At 41.0% G+C, this 16,571-nt stretch overlaps 2 protein-coding genes across 5 annotated transcripts; both read right to left on the bottom strand.

Annotated features, from left to right (window-relative positions):
* Positions 1-459: 459 nt before the first annotated feature.
* LOC136955220 (kinesin-like protein KIF23) lies at positions 460-10,084 on the bottom strand. Of its 2 annotated transcripts, XM_067248876.1 has the most exons (23): positions 9,992-10,084; positions 9,401-9,467; positions 9,168-9,296; positions 8,978-9,083; positions 8,737-8,873; positions 8,501-8,613; positions 8,113-8,283; positions 7,222-7,334; positions 7,020-7,141; positions 6,646-6,748; positions 6,467-6,546; positions 6,223-6,342; positions 5,856-6,015; positions 5,338-5,499; positions 4,994-5,160; positions 4,644-4,817; positions 4,121-4,312; positions 3,573-3,866; positions 2,471-2,704; positions 1,872-1,960; positions 1,406-1,490; positions 1,230-1,270; positions 460-1,045 (listed from the first exon to the last, which is right to left on the bottom strand). In XM_067248876.1, the coding sequence occupies exons 1-23, from the start codon at positions 10,003-10,005 to the stop codon at positions 1,030-1,032; spliced, it is 2,889 nt and encodes a 962-aa protein (XP_067104977.1). In that variant the 5' UTR covers positions 10,006-10,084; the 3' UTR covers positions 460-1,029. The 2 variants fall into 2 exon arrangements, with proteins under 2 accessions (XP_067104977.1, XP_067104978.1); XM_067248877.1 differs by lacking the exons at positions 2,471-2,704; positions 3,573-3,866.
* Positions 10,085-10,557: 473 nt separating this feature from the next.
* Positions 10,558-16,571, bottom strand: paqr5b (progestin and adipoQ receptor family member Vb). Of its 3 annotated transcripts, none has more exons than XM_067248974.1 (8): positions 16,471-16,571; positions 15,952-16,079; positions 13,765-13,970; positions 13,162-13,288; positions 12,864-12,908; positions 12,048-12,138; positions 11,664-11,808; positions 10,558-11,486 (listed from the first exon to the last, which is right to left on the bottom strand). In XM_067248974.1, exons 1-8 carry the CDS (start codon positions 16,522-16,524, stop codon positions 11,224-11,226), a joined length of 1,059 nt encoding a protein of 352 aa, XP_067105075.1. In that variant the 5' UTR covers positions 16,525-16,571; the 3' UTR covers positions 10,558-11,223. The 3 variants fall into 3 exon arrangements, with proteins under 3 accessions (XP_067105075.1, XP_067105077.1, XP_067105076.1); XM_067248976.1 differs by having other exon boundaries at positions 15,952-16,092; positions 16,471-16,539; XM_067248975.1 differs by lacking the exon at positions 12,864-12,908.

The raw sequence follows: 16,571 nt of genomic DNA, 5'->3' as shown, positions 1-16,571 counted from the left end.
GCATCGGCAACAACGTCCGTTTGTTGGCACAGAAAACTGTGCTTAGCAAGCCTCCGCAAGAACACTGCGATCATCAAATGCAGGCCTAGAGGTCACCAGAAGCAGTCATAAGAAGATTGGTGATTCGGCCTTTGTCAATTACGCCCCAAAACTATGGAACAAATTACCCATAAATATTAGGGAAGCAAATACGCTAGACATTTTTAAAAGACAGCTTAAAACCTATCTTTTTACCAAAGTTACTTACTTACTTCAAGAAAGCCTTTCAGTCTAAAGTTTTTCTGTAATTAAGGCAAATAGGAGAAACGTGTTGCTGGCTTCCGCCAGGGACACCAGTCAAACCATATTTAGTCTTTCACAGGTGGGTCAGAGTGCTGTCATGATTGACAAGGTCACCCCAAGATAATTCTCTTAAAATGTAAATTTTCTTTTTGGGAAAGTGTTGTGTTTAAAAACAATTGAAAGAAGTTCGGGACATTTCAAATGGCAGACAAAACAATCATTCACTTTGAGTTTGAATTGATTTACTGTAACAAATGCTATTACATAACTACAGTACACAGGGGGGGAAAAAATTGTACAAGCCATTATATACAACCAAAAACCTTTTCTCATGTTAATAAAAGTAATTAATCTAGCTTGCCAGTCATGTACACACACGCGACGGCAAGCGCACACACATTGTATGAAGTAAGCATGAAGATCAAAGAACAAGCTTTCAGGAGAAAGGCAAGTAAACTTATTGTTAATGAATCTGTTTGCATATGTGTGTGTGCAGGGGGTGATAAAAGCTCATGTTAATTCTACATTGAGTAGCTAATTGTCTGTTCATGTGGACATATGAACATAATTCCAATATTACAAAATAACAAATGTCACTACAGGAACATTCATGATCAAATATAATATAGGGCCCAACTTCCAAAAATGTAAAAAGATGCATAGTTTAGACCAAAGGTCAAGTCATTGGTCCAATGCACAAAAGTAATCCTCCATTTAAAAAAATGGTTTCATCATTCCTTCCAAGTGTTAGGGCTTTCGGCGTCTGTGTTGAATGAAAAATAAATAGAGTAGGAATTAGGTACAGTGAGATCAAAGATAGCAGTTCATATTCAATATATTTTACATCAAAATGTCTATGAAATTGGAGAGAAAGGATTTCTTTTTGGATATTTCTATTTCTATTTTCTATATATTTTTTAAATGAGGCGTGTAGTTGCTGAGCTTACTTTTGATAGCCGTAAGCAGAGCTTGTGCTTGCAACCGGAGCCTAAAAAAGAATGGGTTATTCAAATATGGTTGCATACAAAACTGTCACTGTCTTTCAAAAATGAAAGTAACTACCATGTTTTGTCCCACACAACTCAGTGTTCATGTTTTTCTTGTTTGTGGAATTGCACCTTACCTCGTTCTCAGTGTCATCCCACTCCATTCTCCTGTGGTCCTCTGCCTGTCTGGGGCCATCCCCTGATCCGGATCTTCTCTTACGACTACATCAAAATATCGTCCATGTTAACTTTCAAGACGTGATGACCAACACTTTAAAGACATTTGATCACAACTTTGACAGAACTGTACTTTACATAGAGCTGTGACGTTAAACAAGTTTGAACCGAACTGTTCAGTACAAAGCCTCTCAGATGTCTTTAAGACTAGATGCAAGTTACCAAATGTATGCCTTTAAGGACATGGCATGAAATACTGACCTCACACCATCCAAAACACTCAAATCCTTCCAATTTCAGAAATGATTGGTAAAGTAGTAATGATTTACATCAACCAAACATTGTTCATAAAAGTCCAATGGGAAACTATGTACATAATACATGTTGAAAGATCACCTTTTCATTTTGAACTACAGAAGGCAGTACCTTGAGGTGGATGGGAACTCCTGTGTCAGTGTTTCAATGTCTGTGAACTGCACAGCCTGGCCACCGCTTCTCGTTCTGAACACGTCACCCTGAGGATTCACACAACCTTTAGGAGAAGACGCTTCTTCACACAAGCACTCGAGTGCTCCCGCAAACATGTCAGACTTTGACAGCATTTCCAAATGGTGATTGACCAAAAACATGGGTAACTCGATCCTACGCACTGCAATGAGAGCAGTCCCTTCAGTTCCAACTGGGAAACAACTGGAGGAGAGAACTTTAGTTATCGAACCATGTCCTGATAAATCCAAACTAACGGATGCCAAGAAGGCAGCTTTCATTTCTGTTTGAAACTAATCACAGCTGTAACTTCTAAAAAGCATCACTGCTCAACAATAAATCATCAACAATAAATAATCTAACTTTAGCATCTTCACAGTGATTTGGAGGAACCAATTGAAAACGCGTTACGCGACAGATGGTAATTGATGCTAATACATTCTAAACTAAACCAACTGAAGTTGATGGCAGTGTCGAAGAAAAAAAGAGCAATCAGAATTGTATAGGCGCCCCAATCGGAAGCAGCAATCAGTCTTTACCTTGATCAGCTTGGTCTCAATCTCCCCATCGGAGGCAAGCTCCTGGTGTGTTAGCACATACTTGTGGCATTTAGAAAGAGCTTTCTCGCTGGCGGCCGACACCTTGATTGCATTGGGTATGATTGGCTTCATGACAGTGCCTAAATCCAAATTAGAGGGTGGTTTGTGGTCTACCCATCTCTCCCCACCCGCTGAGTGCGAGCGACGGTGAAGGGGGCGAACTGGCGTCGCCGTCTGATGAAATTCCCGGTCGCACGGTAAAAGACAACAAACCAGGAAATTATTGACAAATGGCGGCGGAATTTTGGGGTTAGTTATAGGCGCTCTTCGGTTAATGAGGTAGGGTTAATGCAGTGTTGAATTAGCAGCACTACTGAAAGACCAGTTCTGAGCATTTTCTTTTTTTTAAATTAAGGGGTTTGGTTTGATATTGGAAACAGAAAGGAAAAAAAATCTGTCAACCCATATTCAACAGCTATTTATCAGTCTATTCTGGTAGTTCCAGTCAGTATGTCTACACTTGAATTGACGGAAAGATTGCATGTTTTTGGTATGGTACCTTGTGACATTTTAGTCACTCAACACATAAATAATGATGTTCTCCCAGTAATGCCCCATTTTTATAGGCTGTAACAATCACTGTTTTGAGAATGCTCATAACTCCAAAGTAGAGTCCGTCTCTGACACAGGCAACAGCATTAGGAAATTGAAGGATAAAAATGTGGATTTGGTCAGTGTTGACAAATAAATGAGTGGTAAGACAATGAGGGGAAGCAGAGAATTAGTAGGAAGCAGAAACATTTTCCAAAAGGTTGCAGGTTCCAAAGGTTGCAGTGAGCTTATAGATGGAGCAGCTACCCACTAATACGAACACACAATGACGGGAAGAATGCAAGTTCTACAACTAAGGGAAATCTCAAGGAGTTTTCTACAGCAGGCCACAAACGCACGATCAAGGAAAAAAGGCAAGCTCTACAAGCATATCTGGAAAAGCTACTGCAGATCTATGCAGTAGCTGAAAACACATCAAATATATCTACTGAACATCTACGGATGCAGTTCTACAAATGAAGAAGTTCTAATCACATGCACATAGACTGACCCTTGAGCCTGACTCTAGGTCTAGCTTGTAGGAGGGGGTCTCAGAGGCGGGGGCCCAGCGCTGGCCGCACCTGCGGCCCACACTGCTGCTGACGTAGGGGGTCCAGTTACTGTTCCTGTGGGTCCCGGGGGGCTCCCTACCCTGCCTGGCCTCTAGAGGGAACTTCTGCTCCCAATCAGAGATGCAGGATGCTACAGACACACTAATCGAGGTGGAGGAGGAAGGGGGGGGGTGGCCCTGAACTGCTTTGACCTTTGCCTGGTGTTGGTGGCGGGAGGGTGTTTTGCTGGAGTCCTGTAAGGGACGGCGAGGGGGGGGGGGGGGGGGGTAGGATATTGAAGCTGCAAGTTGAAGTCTCAAGCTGTCAAATGTGGTACATGCAAAGCTTGCAGAAATAGACAAGAGCCATAACTTTGTGTGATTTAAAAAACATCCAAAAACTGACAAATGAGGAGCTGGGATATCACATTTGCTTAGAATGGAGTGACACATACACCTTGGACATGCCATGCATTACAGAAAGAGGGGCGAGGAGGGAGGTCACTCACAGGTAGGGGCGTTGGCGAGGCAGACCTCTTCTGTGGAGCTGCACGGTCCCTCTCCCGGGAGGGCCTTTGGGGCTTCTCAGGTCGCTCTGTGGCGTTGCTCTCCGTCACGATGGCCTTCAGCTGCTTTAGCTTCTCGTCCTTCACCCACAGCTTGTTCTGCAACTCCATCTGCTTGGCATTCACACGCCTCTCCTGATAGGCAGAAGGCCAAAACAAAACATTACTAACTAAAGTGACTGATTACCATCAGTGTGAGCTGTAGCACTTTGAATGTACCAAGAGTGCCATTAAAAGTGCTATTAAAATGCAGTCAATTTGCCATTATAGACCCAACTCTTCTAGAAAATAACATAAGAATTCTATAAATCACAAGAGCAAAATGAAGAAATAAAACCGCAATACGTCAATAAACTCCCAGTTCCAGCACTTCTAAAAGCACTCCTACCAGCTAAGTGTTGCACAAAATACCCTCTCCCTTCAAACCAGCTAAGCCAATCGTCCCAGGTATTGAGGTACTACTTACACACTCCTTCTCCCACTTGTGCTTGGTGTCGGTGACCATGCCCTGCATGCGCTGCTCCATGCGCCTCCTCTCGGACAGCTCCCTGTTCAGCTTCTGCTCCCGGCTCTCCAGCTCCTGCTTCAGGGAGCGCTTGTCCTCCTCGTAAATGTTGGTGGTTTTCTGGAGGATGTCGATCTGAGGATGAAAGGGATTAGATATCAGTTAATGCCACGATTTCTATTATAGCACATCAAGTGAACCCGTTGAACCAGCCTAAAATCAATTTTGTATCTAATCAAGCTGTAAGTAAATAGATTTTGTTCAGACATACGCAATATAAGTCTATAAAAACTCACTACTGATTTAGGTACCTTGTATTCCAGCATTTTGGATTTTTTCTCCAGACGTTCAATCTCAGTCTTCTGGTTAGAGATGACTTTTTCCTTCTCCCCCAGCTTCCCCCTCTGGTCTTGGATAAAGTTCTCCTTGGCCATGAGGTTGCCGTCAAACTCCTGCAGCATGGATTTGAGTTTGTTGGCTGTGAAAGAGAGGTTTGTTATTGAAACCTAACTTAGTATAGATGTGAATGTCTATGCAAGTGCCGAATTTCCTCATCTTGATAGACTGCGTAGCAGCTGGCAATGACAAATGGTTGTCCGTGTCCAGTTCCCTGTCCCTCCTTCAGGTCATGGATGTGTGATGTATAGTTCTTCACCAGTCTTGGAGTACTGCTCGGTCATCATCTGGCGGATGCGGTGTCTCCTCTCCAGCGCCTCGATGAGGCGAGGCATGGTCTGTTCGTCTGAGGGGTCCACCATATCAATGGAGGGCAGTGGTGGAAGACTGTCCAGGAGGTGGTTCAATACCCCTGGGTCATCTTAGCCAAGGGGGGGGGGGGGGGGGGGTTGTTTTTACAATACAATGCACTTGTGTGTATTACATTGTGATTCTTGAGAAAACTATTTTATTTTATTTTTATATTGGTTTCTACACCTTTTGAACACTTTCATAGCTTGAAACCAAATATTCATGATCAAAAAGTCATACTTGTGTGTATGTTTAAAATGAGCTAAATACATATTAATATATTTGTGCAAATTAGAAGTTGTTTCATAAAAAAAAATTGCCTTGACTTTAAGGCCTGGACATTTGATCATCGGAACGTTATATAAAACATTTTGAATTTGAATATGAACTGTCAGATATAAATTGTGTGCTACACTTGAACAGTACCGATGTTGCTGGGTCCCCCAGGTTCCTCCAGGCGCTGGGTCAGCTCATCCCTGAAGGCCTGGTTCCTGTGTCTGCGGCCCGCCGCCAGGCTGCAGATGGGCCGGTCCACAGGCCGGGCAACCTCCACCTCCTGGGTCATCTCCGCAAAGCGCATCACCAGCTGTGAACACAGAGGTAAGGATAAGTAGGACTTGCTTACATGCATGCATGCACAAAATGTTCATAAATGATTGTTGATTGCTTGCTAGTTTAACATTATTGCTCATATTCATCCCAACACATTTTATTAGTGCCTAAAGTTTCAATAACAAAGTATCTGATCAAATAAAAGAGAAGGTTTCAAAGAAAAATGGTCCACAAAACATACCCCAGTTTCTTCATAATCATCAGCTTTTGGGTTGACACACACCACCATTCTGACTTTGCCTTCACCGTCAAAGTAGTTCTTGAACAAATGAGTTACTTTGGAGTCTCTGTAAGGTACCATCTGCAACAGAAAACAAGTTACATCGTCACTACAAGTACACTGGGGAGGTTTTTGAAAACAAAATCGTGCAAATACAAACATTTATCTCTATATTTTTTTTTAAACTGAAACAAATGTTCTAGACCTTGTTTGTCCCACACATCTGGTTCTCTCGTAGAACCTCCATACATGTACGCAGCGTCATCAGAGACTGGTTTATGTTGCCTGGGGAGGAGACACGGCATGTACAAACTTAGTACTGGTCACATGGAAACAAAGGAAAAATCCTGGGAATATCAGAGTGGTGTTGGTTCCAGAAGTCACCTGCTTCTCTGAGGCGGCTGCCCTCTGCTCTGGTTCTACTGGTGCGTTCGCTTCCAGCCAGGTCCACCAAACACAGCTGGCTCACAGTCACCTGGTTTTTATCCTATAAAACAAACACACAGGCGTACGATTCATATAAGTAGCTCAGCTTTTATCTTTTTTATTAACTTTGAGTATTATAAGCCTCTTTACACAGTAGGAGTTTCCTTCAGAAGGGTGCTCTGTATATTTTGCCCTTTGAAACCAAGCTAATAAGCACTCTTGACTAGGCAAGCAATATCTGCATGATTTTCAAAGCATGATATAGATACAGGTGCCTACATGGAGAGACTTGTTCACTTAATATTAACACCAATATCAAGGTTGTTTCTTACCTGTAGAATGTAGTCCCCGTCGGCATCCAATGGCGCCTGGGCCAGTTTGACTATGAACACACTGTGGGAGCGACTCGACTCACGGTTCAGCTGAGTGTTTGCTATCCTCCTTTTCTTTTGACCTGGATCAAAGCACAGACAAGTTAATCAGATAATCAAAGATTGTAAACAATGGCCTTCTCCAGTCAAATGTTTCACTCACCCCGCCAAAACACTTCAAAGGCTTCTTCAGTGGACTTCACCTCGACCTCTGTACATCCAGCCACATACATGTTGTGATTCTGATCCTCACGAAGAATCTTAGACTGTGGTGGTCTGATACAAGATAGAAAGGTTAGGCATTGAAAGACTCAAATCAAGCACAAATTATTCACAATTGATGGAAAACCAAGATGAATCCAACTAAACTGCAATGACAGTGAATGAAATCCAATAAACGGGTAGAGATGAGTCTGCATTTGTTATTACAGTATATACAGCATTACAATCAGAGGCAGGACGCACGAGTTTGAGCCATTCCGGGAAGCTTGAGCCTGATTTGAGTCAAAGACAAACCACGCAGAGCCAATCACACTGCTCACACAAGCCCCAAAGCGACTACCTCTAACGAGAGGGGAATGGGGAGTAAGGTCTCCTTACTACAACTCATGCCATAAGCAGGGAGTTTGATTAGGAGGGTATGGGGAAGGGATGATAGGAAAACATGAGACTACATGTACTGCCCAGTTACTAGCGAGAAGGGGGAGGGGTAAAGGGTGGCATATTGTATACACTGGTAACATACACAAACTCAGGGTTCCGCACAGGTGTGCCTCCACCCAGCCACCTAATGAAGACAAAACATGTCAATCTCTGATGTATAGCACATAGGCCTAGACCTCCAAGAAATACACTACAGCAAAAAACTGCAATAATTCACCTCCACTTCCACAGTGATGGTCACACAGACAAATATGCTCATCAAAGAAAAGGGCCACGCAAGAATTTACTGTAGCAGACTCAAATTGCCACTTACAGGGTAATTCTATTGAAATACCTTCAACCAAGCCCATCATAGCTAAATTGGAATTACGGAAAAGAGCATTTGACTTACTTGGGTCTAATAGGGTCATAGGGCACCTCCTCCAGGAGATCATAAATGTAGTTGTTGTATATTTCAATGTAGGACACAAACACACTGTAACAGCTGTCCTCATCCACTCCCTCAGACCTGCAGGCCTCCTCTGGGTCAATCATGTCTGCACACCCTGGGTCTGGTTTTTGTCTAAAAGAGATCATTTAGACAATAGTAGTACACTTTAACAGGTAAAGACACACACCAAAGTATTTTAGTAAGCAACAACTAGTAGAAAGAATAGACCAATATCAAAATTCCTTAATAACCTGATCTTTACATTACAGAATATGAACTGAGAAATATGAAAAAGGTGTTGCCCGATTCATTTATTTGTATTTGACAACTTGGTTCAAGAAATACATACTTTGAGGAAGGAGTCTTTGGCACAGACAGTTGACACTCTCTCTTCTGCCTCTCAAAAAGGGCATCAACTTGGTTCTGGATCTCCATCCCATTCTTGTCATCTGTCCTAAAGACCTGAAAACAAGAAAATGTTCACCGTTCTAAACAATCCTATTACAGGTTCCTTATTATGAAGACGTGAATACACTAAACCCATACTATTCAAGTACAGACTGCATTAGAACTCTTGTTTCTTACATATCTCTTAGCCTGAAAAGGGCTGATGCTGTTGAAAAGCATGTCCAGTGAGCGAGGGAGGAGTCCACCTTCTCCGGGTGATCCAGTCATGGTAAAGGTCTTTCCACTTCCTGTGACACCATATGTGAAAAGCAGACCTAATGGCAACAGAGGAAAACTCTTCAGTAGTATCACAACCAAACAAACAGTGTGTACTACTAATTGGGAGCTTATACCAATGGGTTGTTTTTTGCTCACTTACCATTTTTACAGTGAATGAGATCCTCCACTAGTGGTTTGGCAACATCTTTAAACAACTCGTTTTGGGTTGTCTGGATTCCAAAAACCTTCTTGAACGAGTATTGAGTCTGAAAGCCAAGAGAGAAATGTGTACTGCTATTTCTTAGCAAATTTGTCTTCAATCTCAGGTAAGCATGTTGTTACACTCTTACCTCTTTGTATTCTCCATTGCGGTTGGCTTTAAGGCCATCAGGAGCATGCAGCTGAATAGTAGAGCTGCTTATCATTTCTATACAACACTCCTCATCCTCTGCTCCCAATGGACGTATACGACAGTACACCTAAACACAAAAAAGATCAATGTAGTATCTAATGTTTGACTTTGACATGGTAGGTGGTGTTAAGTCTTATTTGGAAAGTGTAGTTAGGATGGCAGCCAACTTACTCCAACCGGGTCTTTCTGTGTGTTTGACGTTTTCTTTGGGACTGGCCTCCGAGGAGTTTTTCCCTTTCTGTCAAGTAAATACATGGATTGAGAGTACAGCAATAGCAAGTATAATGGATAGGTTGATAATTGCTGGCCAGCTACACACAACACCAATCAAGAGTTTATTGAAATATACCAAGCGGGTGCTAGTACGTAGATTAAACAGCTGTGACTGCCTTCCAAGTAATTAAACAAATCAAGCTCCAGCTGGCTAGCTAACTACTGAACGTTTAGCATGTCTAATCTGTAGATACGTTATCAAATTTAAATTATCAAATGTTACATATAAATGAGGGCAAGCAATTCATTATTGTCATAACATTTCTCCAAAGAGACGACATTTCAATAAAAACCACTCGCTACTGCTAGACCAGCATTATAATGCTAGCTACACGGTAGCCTAGCCCTAGTAGTTGTTGAATGCAAGTGGCATGCTACGTCATCAATAAGGTAACTGTCGAGCATGCAACAGTCCTTTCACTGCATAACGACTCAGTAATCGTAAACTAAGAAACAAATATATACATATATATATATATATATACTCACGTTGGTCTCTGCATTGTGTAGGGCAGCTATATTGTGTTGTTTATGTTACCAGACAGTGAATTGAACTCGGTTGAGCGGCCCTTCTATATTTGAAAATTCCCTCTCGTAAAACGTCTGTTTCCGGTTTTGTCTTTAAACCAATAAAATCTCTGACAAGCGTTGACGTCCCGCCCCAAATTACTGTGTAGACCCCAGGGAAGCGGAGCTTCGTCTAATCTCAAATTTGGGATGGGAATTGGAGATCTGTTAGATAATTTTTATAGATTTCATCTATAACCTACGCTCATGAGTTTATAAGAGTAGACTAATATTAGCCATATCAGCCCAAAGGAGATTCATTCAAAGTAAATATATTGATGACACACAATAATTAAAACATAGGTAGCGCCTAGAAATAGTTAAAGTAAATGTTCCTATTTTGACTGTGAACTAATAGTTCTACACAAATTAAGCATAGGCTATTGTTGTATGATTATAATATATAAAACATCTGTTTTAAATGGGTACCTTTCATGCAAAGTTAAATATTTTTATTTTATATATATATATTTACATTTACATTACATATACCCAAGCTATTAAATACAAAGACAGCAGTCCATGACAATGGTCCCAATTCAGTCTCCCCATGTAGTTTGAGATCCACAGTTTGTAATTTCACAATACATTTGGTTTCATAAAATAACAAAATATACATACAGAATACACATGAGATAATACAGATTTCCTGTCAAGTGACATATTTTGCATTTATCACCCACTTCAAAGTATCTGTTTTCCAGCCATATGTTCTCTTCATGGTACACAACAAAACTGATGAAAGTAAAGCCTGTGTGTACCCGTCATTAAGTAAATATGCTACAATTTTTTATCCTTCATCATTTATCAGCAATTTAATAGTTGTAGCTCTTGTCAGAATATGTGCAGAACATAATGGATGTTCCCTCAGATCGGATCCTCTACTTTTGGCACTATTTTGTAAATGTAAACTGCGCCAGTGTCCTTTGTGGAACTGTTTAAAATGCCTATGGATTATAATGTGTGGATGCATCACCAGTCCATTGTAAAGTAACAACTCAACTCCTATGAAAAAGACTCAATGCTATGTCAAGCCATGGAGGTTCACTGCCCCCATAGCTCACCCAAAGTCCGCCCATAACAGCTTATTCTAAAATTACAAGGGATTTTGGAAAAGAATAACGCTTTCACCATTTAAAAGTCAATTGTTAAAGTTAGGAGTGGCAACATGACTTCATGTCATTATCACAGATTTTTCTCCCTTGTGCAGATGACCGCAGAGGTAGACTGAAGAGGAAAATGATTAGAAGACTAAGAACTACACACATCAGTGCAGCTCCCATCGTGTTAGCGAAGGTGATGGGCAGGGAGTGTGTGAGGAGCCAGTCCCGTCTCGCCATCATGTCCTGCTCAATTGCCTCCATCTGGAAGTGGGTGCCAATGATGCCGCACACATGAAACAATTGGTGGCTGTGGCCTTTAGAGGGCACAATAGGACAGTGGTTAGTTCAGCTGCAGTACAGTGGAGGGAAGAATGTGGCAATGCAGACAGAAACAATCAATGGCTCACAGCAAAGACGAATTATGTGGATGAAAAAATGTGGAGGATGTTGTATTGCCAATGTTCTCCATAGCGCAAGGTGACTGTGCTCACCTATGTAATCAAAACTCCCAGGGGCCAGGCGCTCTGGTAGATGTGTGGCAAAGAGAAAGGCAGTAAGGAAGGCTAGAGCAATGTGACGTAAATGCAGAGGATTGGTGTCATTGGTTGTGCAGCTTTCACCTGTACACAAAAAGATCTGCCGGCAAATAAATGCAAAGGAATTAGCTTTGGGTACTACTAAACTCACAGGTTTGTGGCAAGCATGTAGCAGCTCACTACAACTATAATGCAGAATTATTTTATATAGAATCCTACTTTGGTACACTAACTACTAACTGAAAAGTCCAAATAAAGTAAACTTTTTATAATTTGTAGGGTTAAGGTTTGCGCTGTTGAACAAAGTATGAAAACATTATATATACAAAGAAGACCTACCCTGTAAAAGAGCGGAATGTTGTCAAACATGTAGGGGTAGGCGAAGGCAATAATACGAAAACCTTTTCCAAACTTTGGACTTTCTGTGAATCTGGAACACAGAAAATTTAATAATGATCTATCTAATCAAGAAAATATTTTACTTCAGTTCACTACAGTCTTAGAATTATGTGTGGTATGGTGGTACCTGTCAAACTTGATAAAATATTGTAAGATTTTATGTTGACACAGCACTTAGATCAAGCCTGGCATTCCACAGATATTTCATTACATTTTAAGGCTGAGATGACAACACCAGTTTACACCCTGATTCCCTAATATACAAGTTACACATATTGTTATGGTCCCATGCATACTGCATTACATTAAGTTTAATCACTCACTCACACACATTCCTGACCTGGAACCACCTTCACACAATTGCACCTGCTGAGTCATCTACAGACTGATTAGCAAAACCAGATTTTCAGAGTGTCATTCAAATAAATATAAGCCTACAGTAAGTGTGAATTCAGTCAACTCCCTCTTTGGCTAGGAGTATAGACTTTCTGTTGCTAGCAACATGTTACTAACAACATGCAATGCATGCCAGATTGTTTTGTCTTTGACCAGCTTAGTGCCACAGTATTGAATGAATTGCCTGTATGTGGTTTGCTAAAATGTACAATACAAAGATGGTGGTGGTCCCAGTCATGTTTTGTTATGGGAAATTGGGAGAGTTAGGGAAATAGCTAGAAGAAGGATATTTTTTAACTCAATTTTGTTAGTTCAAAGGCGATTTTTGGAAAGCACAAGCACAACATGCATGCAGTTTACCTTTTTACGCTGTCATTGTTATATTGTAGAAATGGCAGGCCAAGCCTTAGAGAGAGGAGCAAAGAGGGAGATGTGCATATTCAGACAGCCATACCAAAACACTATTATATGAGGCTTGATGTAACATACACAAGTTGGAAAACCTTACATAAAGTCTTTCCACATTTGTGTGTCATTGATTTAATTAAAAATATTTTACATCATTAGTTTATTTATTGCCATACATACCCCCAAAACCACACATTAAAAGTAAAAAGTACATTTTATTTACACAGTTTCCCCAACAAAGTGTCCTTACCTTGAATAACAGGCTAAGCAAGTGCAGACAACAGTGTTAATAATGGCGAAGAAGAGGAAGTATTGGTGGAATGTGCTTTTCACCCACTTATCAGGGATGACATAGGCAGAGTAGGTGATGGCAGAACCTGAGATGAAACAAAGATGTGTGTGATACAAATTAAAACACAAATTCAGCACACAAGAACACCTGTGTTACAGAACACACCAGCAAAAACAAACAAGTGCCCTTATCACACTCACACTTATTGTGGTATTATCGGAGGTATAGGTGTGAAACATGGGTGTACATGTAATGTACAAGTGAACTACTCATGTGATGGAAGCACACACAGCATTTAATTCTTCTTCAGACTGAAATGTGCTGCTTTCAAATGACCTTTTAGAGCCTATTTTATAACTAAATGTCCGTTCACTGTTAGAAAAGACATTTTAGTACATGTTTAACATACTTTGCTTTTGAGCTCCACAATTGATGAAAGAATAAACAAATTTTCTGGAAGTGTCTTTAAATGTACTGGCCAACATTACATAAAACGAGAGATGCATAAGATATTAGCTGATGGGATATAAATGTTACATCTGTTAGTTTCTGTCCACTCACCTAGACTGTAGAAACTCAGTGCTCCATAGTCGAAAAAAAAGCAGACATGGCGGGCACGGGTGGACATAGAGCTGAAGGTGTGAGCGCAGCTGGACGCTAGTGGGTACACGCAACACGACACCAGGAAGACCAGGAGGGGCCAGGTGAACGAGTCCTCCCAGACGTCCTGCATCAAAAGCACCATCAGCAACTTCCACAGGAAGTACCTGGCAACAAGACACACAGGAGTTGCTGTTACACCTAAGTATACATTAGCTCATCCCTGTGTCACACTAGTATTGGCACATGTATGTTACACAGATTTTGTGTGTCCCATTACATGGTACATAATACTACAGCAGGCCAAAAATGCCACAGGATGCCAATTGATAAATGGCATACTACATCTGGGTGCAATTGTGGGATGCATGCCTTTCTGGCAGTATTAAAGCTAATCTGACTCACAACTCTCTGCACACCAAATCCCTGATAGTGTAGCAGCAGGATAATGGCTCCTTATTGTGCAAGGCAAGTCATTTCAAAATTTGAGAAGTAAAACAAACTGGCCTGGTTGTGTTGTTATAAAAGACCACTACATGTCTCTTCAGTCACCGACTGTGGAGTTATATAAAAGTGTACTACAGGGCACACAATAAGTGAAGTTATCTTATCACAGTGGTTGGGGCTTGGCCCTTAAACACACATTTATAGAGGTAACGAGCTGGCTTTCCATGTCTCAGCACACCTCATTAACAAATGAACCTTAATTGTGCTTCTCTCCATCACTGCACCCAGTTGTTGACTAATTGTGTCAACTCATTTGAGAGCTGTAAGCAGAGCTCATTAACGTTGACTTGTAGCCCTGAGTTCCTCACCCGACCCCAGTCAACACACATAGAAACAAGCATATACACATGCACACACACATGTTCAAACACACACGCATGGACAAAAAGGCAGGCAGGCACTCACTCTCACACACACTCACACAGACACACAGAAAGCCTCTGTGGAATATATGGCAGCCACAGCAGATCATGTCAACTGTGGGGGAAGTGAGGCAGGGCTATGGGGAGCAGTTATCACTAGCACCAAGGCCCCAGCCTCATCACACACCTCCTCACCTTTCTGCCATCATAAACAAACATGGGCACCATGGTTGCTATAAAAGACCTAGGACTGGTTATTTTCAGTCAGATTTGTTTACATAACTGATACTATATATCTGTTCTCTCTCAAAGATGTAATATCTGAGAGAAAAGTATTGACACCACGTTGACATTTGTACGAAATGAGATGCTGACCACAAAGAAAGCTACAGCAGGTGCTGATGATGTTCGAATTTCCGTGGATGTTAGGTGTGGAGGGTTTGGAGTTTCGGGTATGATCAGGATTCTCTGTTGACAGTTGGGCGTGCACGATGCTAGACAGCTTTCAGTTATGGTTTTCAAGATGCCCGTAGGCTTGTTTTATCATGGCTGTGTGTCTTTGAGACACTATGATAAACTTTGCAGAACGTCCTTGTTATTCAGGCTTTTTTAGATATCTGTGCAGTAAGAGATATTTGTTTCTATTAATGTGCTGAAGTTCCTCGTTCATCTTAAATCGCTGTCAACATTTTTGTCATTGATGAACGCGTTGGAATGCTAGAGGTATGTGGGCTTGGCTATGACTGAGTAATTGTTTTGTTTGTTTGTTTGTTTGTGTTCTGAACCAGAAACCTGGTTTGTATTAAATCAAGATGATACTAGAACAATCAAGATATCTGTAAAGATAGTTCATCTTTCACTTAATATACTTAATATACTGTGCTTCAACAGACCTAGCATTTGCCAAACATAAACATTAGATACACAAACATTTGGCCATAACTTATAACTTTTCTGTTAAATGAATGCAAATATTCCCTCTCTGTCACATATATCAATTACAATGTGAATAGGACTTTCTGCGGATCCCCTTCAAGAATAAAAATGCTTCAGATATCAGGCACCTTAAAAGCTTGAGTCAAGTCAAACTTTACCCTTGATGTGTGTCAACGTACTCTGCTATGAGGTAAGTTGTTTCTTATCAGTAATAATGTCTATGCCATTTTTTTAAAGCGAGGCCCCAGACATGTTATTGATATTTGAAATGATTTTAACAAATATTTGAATGCAGAGAATATAATAATTGAAAAGTGTGACAATGTATGTATTTTGACTATACCAGGTAGGAAGGAAGTGGGTCCATATATTGAGCGTCTCATTGGTCAGTTGGAAGAGGCTCAGGATGCAATCAGTTGCCGAGCTGCGCGGGTGGCGATAGCCAGAGATGATGCTGTCCTCATGGAACACCTATAAATAAAACCTTACTTTTTGTTACTTGCCCACACTCAATACACAAGTAGCTATGGAGAGCAGATTTACAAAGTACACAATCAACTCCGTGTTACTCAAATAATTGTACATTCCCTATCCAATTAATTCCAATTTAGGACCAGGGCATACATTTGTTTAATGTTTTCATTATATGATGGAAAACATTGGATTGCAGTGTAATAAAATATGAGAGCAATTTACAAAGTCACCTTTCAAATGAATTCTTCACCAGGTGAGTCTTTAATAATGTTTATACTTAACTCAACAACCAACTCGAACCCACTATTCATTCATTCAACGAAACAAAAAACTGAAAAGTGTCAGTAGAAATTACATATTAGCTCCAGTGAGCAATGAGTAAACTTACTTTGGGTACTTGGTTGATCGTGAAGACACGGGGTAGTTTGATCAGGCTGAGCATGGTGTCAGGAAAGTACAGAGCTGGGGACTTGACTGTGTCAATGAAGT

Source organism: Osmerus mordax, chromosome 13 (assembly GCF_038355195.1).
Source record: "Osmerus mordax isolate fOsmMor3 chromosome 13, fOsmMor3.pri, whole genome shotgun sequence".
Lineage (NCBI taxonomy): Eukaryota > Metazoa > Chordata > Actinopteri > Osmeriformes > Osmeridae > Osmerus > Osmerus mordax.
Note: the sequence above shows the minus strand (reverse complement) of the source record. Positions and strands in the feature narration are given on the sequence as shown.